Here is a 16,008-nt window from a genome sequence, read left to right as displayed (position 1 = left end):
CATTGCACACTTGTACTGTGTGCATTCAGCACATTTTTTTCTCCACATTCCCTCCAACAACTGGACAGATTTACCCAATAGTTCAGCAAAACACATTTGCAGATTTCACTTATATGAAAGAAAAGCAGAAGAAAGAATTTAAAACTGTATCTAATGAGTTTCAGTGATATTCACTCCCATATTAAGTCCCTTTCCATAATGTTTGATCATTAGTCTGTGATGGCACCTGCCGATCCACCCAACACTCCCAGTAAAGTAAAGTAATGATGGTTATGGCAAAATAACTGCCCTGACAGTCACTAAGAGTCAACCTTGAAGTCAGCCCTTAAGGGGAAGTGCAACAGTTTTTCCATTTCTAGGAGTTGGGGTAAATAATAAATGTCCTCAAATGATGTGTCAGAGTTGGTCGGCTAGATAGAAGAACTTATCAGACCTCTGGATGATGAAACTCTGGTTCTTGAATGCTTTTCTTCCCACACTGCTGTAGAACTAAATCTATTTAAATGTACAGCTCACGGCTGGTAACAGGGTTTGTCAGTCCTTCAGACAGGAAGTACTGGCTCACAGCATCGCTGCAGGGAGTTCAAGTCCTAATTGTACTGGATGTGTGTATTTTAGATGGTTGTAAGTGAACAAAAGCATAGAATTAGTGGAGTCTTAGTAATAACCAAAACATAATGAGCAAATACAGGTCCAACATCCTGTTTAATGCTGAGAAATTCTTACTCTTCTTCATTCATAAACTAAGAGTCATTAATGTTCATGTCCTGCTCTGATTTCTCCAACAGTTAGAGCAGATCCAGAAGCACACGTGGTACCTGTAAGTACATCCACCTGTCAAATACTTCCTATTGCTGTTTACGTTGGCTGTCTTTACAGTATATAAATGTTCACATGAAGTACCAGTTAAGCAGATGATGCAGAGTTACAATGATAACAATGTGTTCCCTCAAAGCCAGTACTTGATGTAAACCTCTCAGAGAAGAAGCAGCTGCATGAGTCCTGAGATTAAACATGAGGACAGTTTGTCCTAATGGACCTCTGATCCCTAATGGACTCACTGATTCTGCTTCAAACAGCTGAATTCTGTCGACGACCCTCATCAAAAACATCAGCAAACTGACTGTTTGTTGAATGTTTCGCTTCACACAGTGCTGCCTGTTTGCCTTTAATTTTTATAGTTTTTTTCTGTCAGTAATAAGGTTAGTATACCCACCAAAACAAGAGTGAGATCTGGAAATTCAGAGGTAAAAGATAGTTTATCCTGATTTTTTGTCACACCAGAGAGTTTGGGTGATAATTTTACTTTCTTTTTGAGGTCAGCTTGTGAAAAAAATTAGAAAAAGAAAAAAGAAAATATACATATATATATATATATATACATATATATATATATATATTTTCTTTAAAAATATATATATATATATATATATATATATATATATATATATTTTTTTTTTTTTTTGTGAGTTTTAGCTTACATGAAAAAAACAAAATGGAACGTATGTCTGTTTTATTTCTGTAGCCCAGTATTACAAATCACAATATTAGCACACTCATTTACTTTACAGTCTCCACAGTATCGTACATCAAGTGTGTGTGTGTGTGTTGTGTTGCAGAGCTGGAAAGAACGAGCCTGAGCCCGAGCAGCCTGTCCCCAGGAAGGTGGCCATCAGGACACTGGCTGCAGCCGAGGAGATCGACCCAGACGTCCTGGAGAGCATGCACTCTCTGGGCTGCTTCAGAGACAAGGACAAACTGACCAAAGACCTGCTGTCTGAGGAGTGAGTGGGAGAGGAGGAGGAAGGGGGGCTAAAACCACGGAGGCCGCAGTTTAAATTAGAGAGGGGAGGGGGAGGGGGATAAAGGAGCTGATCAGAGGTGCGGGGAAATATATGAGACGGCAGACAGACTGTCATTTTGATGAATTCTTCTATTTAATACGTCTTGTGATGATGGAGCATCTCACTGTCCCTCTCTTAACCAATGGGCACTCAAGCTGATGGCGAACTGTCTCTCGTCTCTGCAGGGACAACCAGGAAAAGATGATCTACTTCCTCCTCCTGGACCGTAAGGAGAGGTATCCCAGCCACGAAGACCAGAACCTGCCGCCGCGGAATGAGATAGGTAGGTCAAGCTGAAGTCCAGCACGTGTGTTTCACCCTCCATAATATTAGCTACACAGGGTTTCCTCCAAGAGCCCAAATAACAAATTTGTTGACATAGAAAAACAAGGTACATTTTCTTAAATCACTGACTTTTGTTGGTTTGTGTTGTTTCTGACCTGCTTCTTTGTCTTTTCTTTTCGTCCACCTTCGTTGACCTTCTGTCCTCGCCCTGCTCAGCAGACCCTCCCAGGAAGCGTGTGGACTCCCCCATGCTGAGCCGCCACGGCAAACGGAGGCCGGAGAGGAAGTCCATGGAGGTGCTGAGCGTGACGGAGGGGGGCTCTCCCGTCCCTGTGCGGCGAGCCATCGACATGGCGACCCACGGCCAGAGGTAAGAGACACCGTGACGCCTGCACGTGTGTTCATGAGCATGGACAAACATGTCTGACACACGCAGGTCAGTCGGAGAGCTTTGCTGTTCAGAGTGTTATTGATGATTACTGTGATCAGTTCTGAGTACTGATAAATAATGTATTCAGCCCCAGGTCAGCAGAGAGAGGAAGGGAGGTGCAGATCTTTTCAAATTCATGTCACATGTCCGTTTGACGTCTGTCCTCCGCTGTAAGCCCCTCCCTTCTCCTCTGACCTGATGTTCAATACATGAGGCGTCTTCCTTTCTGTGCTGGTTCAGGATGTACAGAATACAAACTGCTCCCGTCTCAGACGCTCTGCCAGAGACTAACAGCACACTCTCTTAGCTCTGGTGGACGCTCATTAGCTGTTGAAATGCATGAGCGGGACTCTGAGGTTTGTACGTTGTGTGTGTAAAGTGTGCATGGAGCATGCGGTCAAAGAGGACATGAAGAGGCTGTAAACATGACATGTGTTTGGCAAGTTAGTGCATAATGTATATACAAAAAGGGAGAATTGTAGTTTTTACAGCATCTGAAATGTGTGATATTAAAGTCCAGTGAAGGTCCAGGTAAATACATTCATGTACAGATAGAAACTATAGATTGAAGCCTGGGCACTCCTCACTCTGCATGGACTCATGATTCCTGCATGTGATGAATAAAAGAGAAGAATCATCAGCATCAGAGGAAACTCTCTCACCAGGGTCACTTCTGTATTTATGGATCTTTTCTCTCAGAGTGATTTGTGCAAGTCGAGTGTCTGCACTGAACCGTGGAGCTTTGTGTTTTAAGTGGCAGCTGTTTGTCCCTGTTCATTTCTACAATTTTTTTTTTTTAAAAGAACAAGGTCCCAGGCTGAAACCGAAGCAAGGACACTGCTGTTAATGTGTATGGTGGATGTTTTAACTGCTCCTTCTCTAAACTGTGAACTCGAGGCACCATGACAGCAGGTGACACAGACAGGGAAAGAGTGGCAGATCAAATTTGGACTTGATGCTAATTTCGGTGAAAATCTCCCAGAAGCTCAAAGATAAATGTGGATGTGGAGGAGTGCTCTCTACTGCAGCTGCTGAGATTTCCTTCTTTTATATAGCCCGGCCTCCATGATAATGTAAAATATTTTTTAAGGTACCAGAAAGATAAAACAAACAACAAAACAGCAATAAGTCAGTAATAGAAGGCATAACAGTGTGACTAAAAATAGAACTCAAACAAAAATAAAATATAGTATGAAATATAACGTCACAACAATGTAAAAGCACATAGGAACAATAGCAAGTTGTTTCTTCTGCAAAGTGAAATCACCCACAGCAATGAATGAGAAGTGGCTCATCATCATAAAAAGGCAGTGACCTTCAGTCAAATTGAAAATGTAAAGACTTGGTTTTCGATGATGTCTGCCATAGAGTTTCAAAAGCATAAAAGTATGCTTTGTGTTCTGGACAGGAAAAACAACTTAAAATGCTGGTAAATAAATATTTAAATCTGAGCAAAGAGGATTTGTGTATGCTTACGTGGAGCCGAAGGTGTTTGTTTTGAGGCCTGTGAATAAAATTATTTTATGTTATTTTATATTTATATTATATATATTATTTATATTACACAATAATTAGCCTACTATAAAAAAGAAGTTGTCAAAAAAGGAAAAACATAGAATGTTAAAAGGACAACACGTTACCTAACGCCAGTTGATAAAAGTGAAAGACTTTGTTGAGGTTAAGCGGCTTTAAAGCTGAGCCATCGTCCTGAATCTGCATTCATGTGGACAGTGTTAGTCGCTCATATTCATCAAAAGCAGACAGAAAAAAAAGACTTACCTTCACCTCCGTCATGAGCTGCTTTGATCAACAGTTTGATTTATGACAAAGGAAAGAGGGCAACTGGTTTCAGAAGATTTCATCCTTCGTTTTTAATTCAACCTTCACATTTGTTTCAAAGTGTAACTGTTGAGAACTACGGGAACCAAACATACACGTGGCACATGGCAGTTTATATATGAATCCAGTCACTCAACAGTCGTGTAGAAGTCGTCAGGGTAAAGAGAGTGGCTTCATTTGAGGGTGTGAACTGACTCCAATGGATCACACACAGTTAGTTCAGGTAGAGGAGACGGTGACAGCGTCTCACTGAGACCTGAAGTTGATTAACTCTAATAATGTGGAAGTTTCATGTCTTATATTTCCAAACGTGCTGCTGCTTGAAGGAAATGACTGAAGAAAATAAAGGCGTCATGTCGGCAGATCTGAACCAGGGAGGACAGAAACACCTGAAGTGATGTTTATAGGAGATGAGTCACATTTTCACTTCGGTTCAGTCTGATGATTAAATGAAATTTGTCGACTGTAGCAAAGCGTTTTGATCCAAATTGGTAAAAATGAAGCATTTTGAATTTGTTTCAGCTCTGACTGACTTCTTTACCACAGCAACAAATCTAGAGGTTCATGGGTAATGTAGGCTACCTAGTTTGGGCCACACCAATGTAATGGAAAAAACATGTAATAATAATAAAAACATATACTCTTTAGTTGTTGTATATAGAGTTACGGAATCATCCGAGAGAGTGTAAACATTGATTCATTCCAGAATGGTTCTACAAGTTTAGTGAGCAAGCCAGCTGCTAACATGCTGGCCGGTCACAACAGTGGTCAGTCACAATAGGTTTCAAGCTTCTTGTTTTCAGGATTGGGCTTCATTTAATCCAATAAAAGGGTTATTTGTAAAGCTACATGAGCCACCGGTTTATGGTCATTTGTTCCTTCCCTCAAAAGTTGTGATCTCATAGTAAAATAAATCACAGTCAATATCTTGAAATGGACTGATTTCTGTTACTCTTTGAAATGTTTGTTTGTCCATGTCTTCACTGAAAACTGTGCCCGATCCAACTCAACAGGCCCCTTTTCCTGTTGACTTGGATCGCCTCTCTCAATATCCAACATTTATCTCTTTATAGTCCAAATATCACATACGGCATTTGGACTGGCTCTGGGTTATATACAGATAAGGTACAACATAGTGATAAAACACTGGTTTAGTTTTATGTGACACATGTCAGTGATGTTCAGTGTTATTGAATCAGAGCTGGACAATATGGCCTAAAAATAAAATCCTGTTATGGCTTCATACTGTATCTATAGAGATGTGAGATTCAACCACATCTGTAACGTCCTTCCACCTTACCCTTTTTCTCATTCAGGACACTGTGGGGAAAACAGTTGTGCTTCTGTTAGCTGCTGGATCGCTGCTTGTGCTTGTTAGCAGTACTTGTCCTCCACAGCTGTTGGTGCAACAGGCTCCTCCCACTCAGGTGCTGCCTCTGTTTGATGCTGAATAAATGAGTGGTGCTGCTGCTTTTAGTCCCCACAGACCTTTACAGTGACAGTGGTTTGATCCAGATCGAACACTAAAAAAACCCAACAAACCACTTCCAGACGACTGAGGAGACGCTGATCTCCTCCTTGCTGTTGTTAGCCTATGCTGCCATGTTGATGTTGTGTCCGAAGAGAACTCTGTGTTGCTATTGTAACTACAGATGCTCAGGGACGAGGTGGTGGCTCTGTGCCATAATTATCCAAGAAAAAGAGAAATCTACTTCTCATTTTGAACATTGTCCCTAAATTATAAATTTGACTTATTCAATAAAAACAATTTATTGCCCAGCTCTATACTGAACATCAGCCCAAGCCGAACGTGGATCACTTTTACTACTTGAAACCTGAGCCTTTTCTATCAGCCCAAGGATGAACACTTATTTAACTGAGAGTAGAAAAACAGTGACTCCTACAAACACAGCATGAACTGTTGATTTTCCGGCTGTGGCGGCGTGAATCTGAAGGCCAGGTCCACCCAGCAGGAGTCAGCTGATGTGCTGCTGTCACAGTGTAGCAGCCTGTTCAGCTGATAGAGATAATAAAGCTGAACATGAGTCAGAGATGAAACCTGCACAGTTTGTTCCTTCACAGTGAGGGAGGGTGTGAACGTCCCACTGACTCCAGCATGACCCATGACTGCCTTTCTCCTCCTGGGTTTTGTCTCCTGATTTCTGAGTTTCTGAGTCCATGCATGCATGAGGTTTTTGTGTTGCTCTCTGTCTCATGGTGATTGTGTTTGTTTTGCAGTGATAATGAGTTTGGTTTGTTTCTTTGAGTGCTGCATGCTGTGCATTAGGATTCCCCTTATGTGACTGCCTTTTCTGTCTGTCTCCTGATTTTCTGTCTGCCCCTTTTTTAGCAAATCTGTTTTCAGTAAAAGCTTGGATATCACAAACGCTAACTGCAGCAAGGAGGAAAGGTATTGGTCTGCTCCGTTTGTTCCTCAGTTTCTACGTAGTCAACTCCATTTTGTTCCTTTGACCTTTCCATCCACTCATTTGGTTTCCTGTGTTGGTTTCAGTGTGCCTGTAGTTCTCTACATGTCTTTGTCTTTCACTTTTAAATGTTGCATGTCTTCTTACCCAAAATGTCTCTTTGCATTGGACGTAACCAGTGAAGATGTGTGTCTTTTACATTACTGACTTTTCTAACAACAAATCTAACCATACAGTAGGATAGAAAAGAAGCAAAATTCAAATTTGCCAGGATAACCTCTCATTGAGGAATAACTTTAAGTTATATTATCTTTTACATTTAATAAAAGATCAAATGTCTCACAATATTATTTAAAAATGATTTCTAACAGTGTCAGTGCAGAGTTTTAGAGTCACATTCAGAGAAAAACGTTCAGTTCTCTCTCAGTAAGAGAGAAAAATTACTTGATAAGATGAAGACTTTCGCTGTGTCGTCCCCACAGAGAAGTAATCTGATTACCTTTAGCAGTTTATACTTGACTCGCTAACAAGAGACTATTAAATATGAAACTAGAAACTAAAAAAATCCCTCACATACAGTGGCTCTGTGGGCTAAACACTCAACTTAAGAAAACACAGCTAGCCAGAGTTCATACAGCCACAGAGGTGTCTCCAGGGGACATAAAGAGTGATGCACCTGGCTGTGTTCCTTTCTTTTTTTGTGTCCGCTGGAAATACCTTTCTTGTGTTGTGTGTGTGTTTACATCTCAATTTTTTTTTAATGAGACTGTTTGTTGTGACTGTTTACATGTGTTTTCTCAAGTTGTAGTACTTTTTGTCCTCTTAGGGTCACCATACTGACATACTACCTTACTTATTCTCATTGTACTTGCAACTATTTTTCTATTATTATTAAACAAAATCCCACACATTTGAAAAAATAAAAAACATTTTTGTCTAACATGTGATTAAATACTTGAAATGATTGACAGCCCTACTTATAACTCCTTTAAAGCAGAGTTGTACCTGCTCTCATTCATGTGTCACAGGTGAAGCTGATTTTTACCTGACTGAAGTTGTCTTGAAAATTACCCATGGTGCATATTCTTTAATATCTGTCATTAAATGTGTCTCTTGTGACCTGGAAACAGATCAGTCTGATTCCTGTTTAATGAATTAATCTGAAACCTCTGGGTCTTTGTGTATTTCGCCTATTTCAGACATTTTACAGATGTTTTGCATCCTATGTAAACAGAACACCAGAGTCAACACAGCATAGGTTTCCACTGGTGTGTCAAGTGTGAGCATCAGAGGATCCAAAAACAAACGGGCTGGAGCTTATTTATCCACCGATACTGACACAGGATCAGTGTGTTTGCTGTGAGAAGAAGCAGCAGAAATGAAAAAAACCCAGCTCCCTCTGCCTCTTTGCAGCCACTTCCTCTGTGACGTTCCTCCCTTGAGGGCTGAGGAGGAGAATTTTTAGGTCAACTTCTCTGCTTCCGTCTCTCGCTCTCCTTCCTTCACCCAACCTACCTACACTCCTCATTGTCAGTGTGTGTGTGTTTATATTTGTTTGTACTCTGCCGGTCTGTTTTCTCAGTGAAGCAGGGGGAGGAGGAGGGAGGGGGGTAATTTTCAGCCTTGGTGTCGTCTCCAGCCTCCCTGTGTGACTGACCTTCCACATAGGGAAGCTCAGTTTGTGTATGGATGCGTGGCCTGGTGCAGATTAGCATAAATTAATTGGCAGGAATGCAGATGGAGCACAAACAGGAGATGGAAATAAGGCTTCCACTCCCTCTGAATAGCCCCTTATCTCCCTCATCATCTAATTGGGGAGATCCATAAAATGAAGCTTGTTGCATCCTCCGCTGATGCTCACTCTCTAACACACACCATCCATGATGAGCTGTGAATTAATTTTCAGATTTCAAAGAGCAGCCGGCAGCAGCTTCCTGAGTGTGGACTGGATGGTTGTCACAGTTAATGATACAGTGTTAATGGAAGCTGCTTTCTGAAGACTCCGACGGCCAAGAGTCTCCTCGCCATTGTTAATCCAGACACACAACTCCTCCCCCTCAGTGTTAGTCGCACAGGCTCTCAGCATCACACTCACAGGAGGAGGAACTAACTTTAATGTTGATTTATGTTTTAGTAGTTAAATCTAGTTATACCTCCTTTATTTTTATTATGACACCAAAAAACTGTATAACTTTATTCTTTATTTCTCACAGAGTTGGTTTGACACTTTCTTATACACATTTGTTAAGTGTTGAACTGGACCTAAGCAGTGAGTGTCTTATCTTAGTTTATCTTATTTTATCTTAGCTTTTTAGCTTCTTAGCTTCATTTAAACCAGTGGTCACCAACCTTCTTTATCCAAATCTCCCTGAGCTTGTCTCGAGTGAAAGTCGAGATGTCCCGATGTTAACTGTTCTGCTTCTTCACTGAAAGTTGTAAAGTTGCAGATCATGCTCACATTTAAGTTTTTCAGTATTTTTAGCAAGTACAACTGTAACACTGCACACAACAACAAAACTTTCAGAGGAGTTAAAGTTTTCTCCATCTGTCATGGAGCCTTCTCCAGTATGAAACTATCAGACCATATTTGTCTGCAGGTCAAAGTGTTGGTGGGCACTGTATAATTAGCTTAGCATAATTCTTACAGCACCTAGATCTAGTTCAGTGCTTAATATGTGGGAATTTTCTCATGTAATTTTTTGGTATCAAAGGTTTCGCCTGACAGTCAACCTAACTCTATTAGAAGTAAAGCTTTGTAATATGGTTTATGCTAAGAAAACGCTCTTTAATATTGTTCCATACAAACACAGTATTATTTTCATCACAGCTTACTTCCAAAAGCAAATACTGTACCAACATGTCAAAGTGCCCCTTCTTTAAGATGAAGAGATTCAGGTTGACCATATATCAACATTCCAACTAGGATTGATCAGGATACATGCATATTCAGGTTCTCAACCAAATAGAAGAATCCATGTCAGATCCAGGTCTGAGGCTTAAACATGTGGCTGATTTTTAGATTTTGTCTTTGGTCTCCATGAACAATATCAGGACAAAAGTCATAAAAACCAAACACTGGGTGTGATCATTAAAACTCAGCAAACTGGCTGTGACAGTTTGAAATCAACATGTGATGGTGGCAGATGCTCAGAGATATATAGCTGCTGTTTCATGACCTGTGGTTTAGAGAGAAGGGGGCTGATGGGAAATAATGACAATGAAAATAATATTAGAACAAAAGCATAAATATTTTATCACTGAGCTCCATCGTCACAGGACGGAGCTGGAGACTCATGACGACAGTGCAGCTGAGAAAACTCCTCTAATGCCACTGATGTCATCCCTCCCCTGTGCGTGTGCGTGTGTGGAGGGCAGAAGGGAGGGGGTCATATTTAGGTATGATTTACTGTTTTCATTTTTCACTTCCAACAAAACTAAATTGTTTACGGGCAATTAAATCCCAAACTCTTTAAAGACGTCAGCAGGCCTGTATGGTTCTTGGTGAAAAGGGTGTGTGTGTGTGTGTGTGTGTGTGTGTGTGTGTGTGTGTGTGTGTGTGTGTGTGTGTGTGTGTGTGAGAGAGAGAGTTGATCCAGGGAAGAAAAGATGACATTTGGGCAAAGAGAGAATGAGATGAAAAGTTAATGACACGTAAATGAAAAATGGAAAAGCTCATGAGGAGAAGAGAAACAGTGCTATTGAATTTTATAGTCTGTGTGTGTGTGTGTGTGTGTGTGTGTGTGTGTGTAGGTGGGGGGTGGGGTTGTGTGTATGTGTGTGTGTGTGTGTTTGAGTGAGCTATGACTCTGACGTGTCTGAGCTACTCACAGATGTTGACTTGAACTCAGGATGTTTGAGAGTCAGTGAATGTCACATGAGTCATTCTATGTGGCTACATAACAAATTTTCTCAATGAGCTCTGACTCTGATGTGCACGTGTGCACACAAAACACACACACACACACACACACACACACACACACACACATACTAACACACACTAACACTACAAACTTGTGCTACAAACTAGATGAAGTAATGAAGGAGTTTGTGTGAACTTGAAGCCACAGCAGCAGATCTGTCTTCATCTTAGTCACGTCTCTGCCTCACAGTTCAGATCAGCTGTTTCTGTGTTTGTGTGTGTGCGTTTGTGTGTAAACCTGTGTGTAATCCAGTGCACGGTTCAGTTTCTGGATATTGATCTTATTTTTTTGTGTGTGTGTGTGTGTAGATCGCGGTCGATCAGCGGAGCGTCCTCCGGTCTGTCCACCAGTCCTCTCAGCAGTCCCCGGGTAAGTGTCCGTCCTTCTCGTGCACTGATTGGTTGTCCCACAATGCACTTCACATGCCGGCTGGTTCCCCTTCACTTCAGCCTGTCATCAGCAGCTCATTCACTCCACTATGGACTTCATCCTCAGCCTGTGTGACGTGCAGCAGAGACTCAGTCGGGGCCGAGTCCGTCTTTATTTAGACAGATCCAGACTCAGCAGCATGAACAGCTGCAGGGAGAAACAGAGAGAGAGAGATGGTTATGTATGGAGTCGTAACAGGTGAACAAATGTAGGAGTTACAGAGGACAGAACAGTAGAGACTCAACAAATCTCATCCAAAGACCAAAACCAACAGTGTGCTGGTCTCTCAGCTCTTTCTGACGTCTCCTCCGTCTGTGGCTCTCAGCTCCAAGAGCCACGAGTCTGTCTGTCTTTCTCAAAATGCTCAGTGATTTACTGAAACACCTTTTTACTGCAGGTTTGATCAAAAGGAGTTTTTGGTAACACTTTACTTGACACCTATCTCTATAACACATTATAACCATACTTATAATGAGTTATAATACTCATAAATTATCATAATGCTTTATAACAATAATCATAACACACTATAAAGCATTTTATCTTGACTTATAAGGTCATGTATTATAATTCGTTATAATTGTTAGTAACTGGCTGACAATTCCCACATTTATAATGCATTATAAATATAGTTATAATGTGTTATAATTGGTTTATAAACGTGTATAACTATCATTATAAACACTCATAAATCATATAAGACTTTATAACAATAAGCATAACACATTATAGAGCATTAACACTCTATTATAATACTAAGATCTTAAAATGCTCTATGATGTCTTATGCTTATTGTTATAAAGCCTTATGTTAATTAATGAGTGTTTATAATGATAGTTATAAAACAGTTATAACACATTATAACTATATTTATAATGCATTATCGATGTGGTCATTGTCAGTGAGTTACTAACAATTGTAAACTATTATAATACCTGACCTTATAAGTCACAATAAAATGTTTTATAGTGTGTTATGATTATTGTTATAAAGCATTATGATAATTTATGAGTGTTTATAACTATAGTTATACAGTGCTATAACTGCATTATAACTCATTATAAGTATGGTTATAATGTGTTATAGAGATAGGCGTCAAGTAAAGTGTTACTGAGTTTTTTTTGTTTTTGTTTTTTTTTTGTGACATGAGATGAATCAACATCTGGTTCCAGCAGGACTGTGTGTGTGTGTGTGTGTGTGTGTGTGTGTGTGTGTGTGTGTGTGTGACAGTGTGAGTCATGATAGAACTACAGCAACATTAACTACAGGTTTCATCACTGCTGTAGATCTTTATCAGCAGTGAATCCCGTAGGTTGTAAACAAATCATCTTGCCGTGTAGCAGCAGACGCTTTTATCCAAAGTGACTCGCCAGCGACAGACGTCAGTAACACTTATCACAACACATCACAGAAACGAATTCCTTTGAAAAATTGAAGGCGGGACGAGCTACGGCAAGTCGAGTGGGTCATATTTGAACTTACAGACCCTCAGACTTCGTAGTAATATCTATTATGGATGAACACTATCTGATACAACAGTCCTGCAATGAGCCCTCGTGATACTGAGAGGTGTTTCTAATGTTCCTTCCACCCCTTTCACAGTGAGAGGCGTCGTTACTGTGACTCCTTCTGTCTTTTATTACTCAGATTTTTCATGCTAAACATATAGAAACATCACACAGCTGAGAGCATCGGAGGGTGAATCACTGGCTGCTGCTCGTCCTCTCAGCGAGGTCGTGACCTCTGAGTCAGCCCTTGCTGTACGTCACACGGCTGCAGATGAAGCGGGAGCCGGATCCACCGAACTGTGGATGAAATCCTGTGATTAATGCGCAGGCAGAGCAGCTTCTCCTGCAGCAGCAGATTAGCTGAAGAGTCCATCCGTCACTCTGAGAGAAAAGAGCTGTGAACGGTGCTGCCGCAGAGACAAAGGTGGAGCGTGCACACCCACCTGCAGCTGAGTGAAGCTGTGAACCCTTAGCGAGGACACAATCATCAAACACTCACGCTCCTGAACGCTGCAGCTTCTTCTTCATTACGAATGTGATTGTTTTATTCTTCAAGGCACAGTATGTTCTGCCTGTGTGAATGCAAAATGAAGAGGAGGCAGATTTTAGTCTGGAGCTGCTGTTTCATTACCAACTGTTTAAAAAGTCATGTATGAAAGTCATCAGGCCTCAAGCAAGAATTTCTCCCCAAGTTTCTCTCAACCTTGTTTCTCAGTGAGGTTTGACGTACAAGTCGGAGCCGTCAGACTTCCTGTAAATCTCCTGATCGAGGGGGAAGTACTGTATGTGCTTGTGACACTGAAAGAGAGAGAGGTTCGATGCCCTCAAGTTACTGCCATTTCTGAGTCACCTGTGGTCAGATTTTATTCCAGAGTGAGGGAGAAATTTCAGCCAAGCAGAACTATGAAGTCGTGAAATCAGCAGAGCAGAGTGAGTTAGAGAGGTCAGAAGTCAGAGGAGGGAGATGGAAAAATGAGAGAATATGATATAAGCAGCCGTTGTCTTATCAGCACAGAGCTGAAAGATGCAGTAGAGTTTATTATAACATTTTCTCCTTCTCATTCATTGAAAAATCCACAATCACTGAATATATAAATATTTGTTTTAGAACGTTCACCTACTTCACTTACAAATCTCTTCTTAGCATTTACGTTGAATATGTTTCCAGTTTCCACATCACACCTGTAATTTGCATATTGGACTATGATTGGCTCCGAAATTGTGATGTCACCAGATCCTGCAGGTGTGTTCAGGTGTTTTCACATTGCAAACTCAGACATTAACGTTCAGTAATTGACTGTGTAATATACAGAGATAAAACACATTTTGAACAGTGTGGTTATTTATTTATCTCAGTCGTCACCACGTCTGAATAATCCTGTTCAAGTCTGTGATGCACAAGATTTAGTTCCTCAGTCAAGATTGACTGAACACGACTCGTACAACAAACCTGAACGTCTCACGTCTTCCTCAGATAAAATCACATCATTTCTGTCAGATCAGAGTGAATCTATGACTTGGGAGGTTCCTGCATGAAGCCTTGTGACGTGATCAGGACAAGAATCACATACTTTTCTCGCTCATCGACATATAACAAAGGCGTCACCTCATTGTAACGCAGCTGGTCTGAGATCAGACTGTTGGTTTTTGTTTTTCTGCTCTGCAGCTGCGGCAGGTTCAGCTGATCTGACCTCTGACCTGCAGCCTCTGCTCATTCATTCCACAGCGTTGTGCATCAGCACTGTGCATGCTCTCTGGCCGCTGCCCCAGCTGGAGGGTGAAGCTATACCTGTTAGCTTTCAAGCTGGTTCACTTGCTGGTAATTAGGGATGCACCGATGTATCACACGGTTACCATAGATACCAACTAACTAGCATCACCCACAATGACTCCTGATCATCACACACAGGCTTCTGACTGCATAATAAGAGTGTATATCTTAAAAGTAAAAATATAGAATATATTTGAAGTTTTTCTGTAATTATATATCAATAAAAAAAGAAAACATCAAGGATCAACATCAAAAACACATATTTAACCTTTCACTATTGTCACTTTTTATCAGTCAGTTTTAGTGTCGGTGCATCCCTGCTGTTAATGCTCCACTGCTGCCTCCTGATTGGCTGATCACGGTGCTAATCGCATGTTCTGTTTTCTTTCTTTCTTGCACTCTCACCACTTCCTGCCTGCTCCACCTCTCAACCTTTCTGCCACGCTCCTTTTTTTTGTGTTTTTTTTTTCTTTTTTCTCTGTTTTTTTGGGAATGACCCTACATTGGGCTGTGCTCTGCCTCTGGCTGTGGCCTTGCTGTCTCATCATTGGCTGTCGAACGGTGCATGACCAATCACAGCCCAATCGTCGGTTTTTCATCCCGCCCCAGTCCCCAGACCTGTGTCAGTCCCCCAACTGCAGCCCCACCCACTCCCCTGAGGTCCGCCTCAACGGGGTGGGGCCTCGCACGCCCAACTCCTACCATCCAAAAATGGGGTCCCCCCTCATGCACCCCCGCACACAGACCCTCCCTGCCAAGCCCAGAGCGTCTGAGAAGCCCCTCCAGACCACCAGGTCCAACCCCCTCCCAAACTCGGCCCAGACCCCAGCAACCCCCAAATCTGAGCCCTCCACGCCCTGCCAGCCTCTGGCTCCCTGTATCCCCAACAGCCCCCGGGTGAGGCGCCACCCCCCTCTGACCGTTCCCCCCAAACTCTCCATCCCACTCTCCCCGGTGCCTCCTATGTCGCCCCTCCGCCGCCACCACCTCCACCCTGACCACAACGGCAAATCTGTCCCCATCACGCAGGTGACCCCTCACCCCTCCCCGAGGGGAAGCCCTCTTCCCACCCCCAAAGGCACCCCGGTGCACACGCCTAAGGACAGCCCGGCAGGCACGCCCAGCCCGACACCCCCGCCCAGCCCCTCCATCGGCGGCATGCCCTGGAGGACGCGCCTCAACTCCATCAAGAACAGCTTCCTGGGCTCGCCGCGCTTCCATCGCAGGAAAATGCAAGGTAGGGATGAGGAGTGGGGGAGACGGGGGGAGGGAAGGAGGGAGGGCTGAGAGATTAAATGAGACTCTTGTTTATGGTTGATTCAGATCATCAGTCTTATCTGTGTGATAATCGATTGAGTGTTTGTGCAGCTAACAGAGCTGCCTCTGCTCAGGGGAATAAAATCACATCATCTCTGCTGCTAATGGCCCAACCCCGTTCACCTGCCGCAGCCTCATCACCACAAACCACCGCCTCCGGCCGCGTCACACACCAGATATCTATCTCATTACAGCAACTGGGAAATTCAGCACCTTCCTTTAGTTTAGCTCATTTT

The 16,008-nt window shown here is 42.2% G+C and overlaps 1 protein-coding gene across 15 annotated transcripts in view; it reads left to right on the top strand.

The window, feature by feature from the left end:
* The window catches only part of LOC146990126 (serine/threonine-protein kinase BRSK2-like), a 139,574-nt gene that overhangs the window by 112,836 nt on the left and 10,730 nt on the right, over positions 1-16,008 (top strand). For 3 of the 15 annotated variants that reach the window (XM_085769154.1, XM_085769105.1, XM_085769087.1), the window contains exons 9-15: positions 789-820; positions 1,620-1,784; positions 2,030-2,127; positions 2,349-2,499; positions 6,749-6,808; positions 11,056-11,116; positions 15,035-15,692. In XM_085769154.1, the coding sequence (XP_085625280.1) occupies positions 789-820; positions 1,620-1,784; positions 2,030-2,127; positions 2,349-2,499; positions 6,749-6,808; positions 11,056-11,116; positions 15,035-15,692 (1,225 nt within the window). Of the gene's footprint in view, positions 1-788; positions 821-1,619; positions 1,785-2,029; positions 2,128-2,345; positions 2,500-6,748; positions 6,809-11,055; positions 11,117-15,034; positions 15,693-16,008 lie in introns of all 15 variants that reach the window. The other 12 variants (XM_085769147.1, XM_085769095.1, XM_085769077.1 and 9 more) reach the window with 7 other exon arrangements.

This window comes from Trachurus japonicus, chromosome 3 (assembly GCF_045865225.1).
Source record: "Trachurus japonicus isolate A0001 chromosome 3, Traja_1.0".
NCBI classification, from domain to species: domain Eukaryota; kingdom Metazoa; phylum Chordata; class Actinopteri; order Carangiformes; family Carangidae; genus Trachurus; species Trachurus japonicus.
This window is presented reverse-complemented; position numbering and strand designations above follow the sequence as displayed.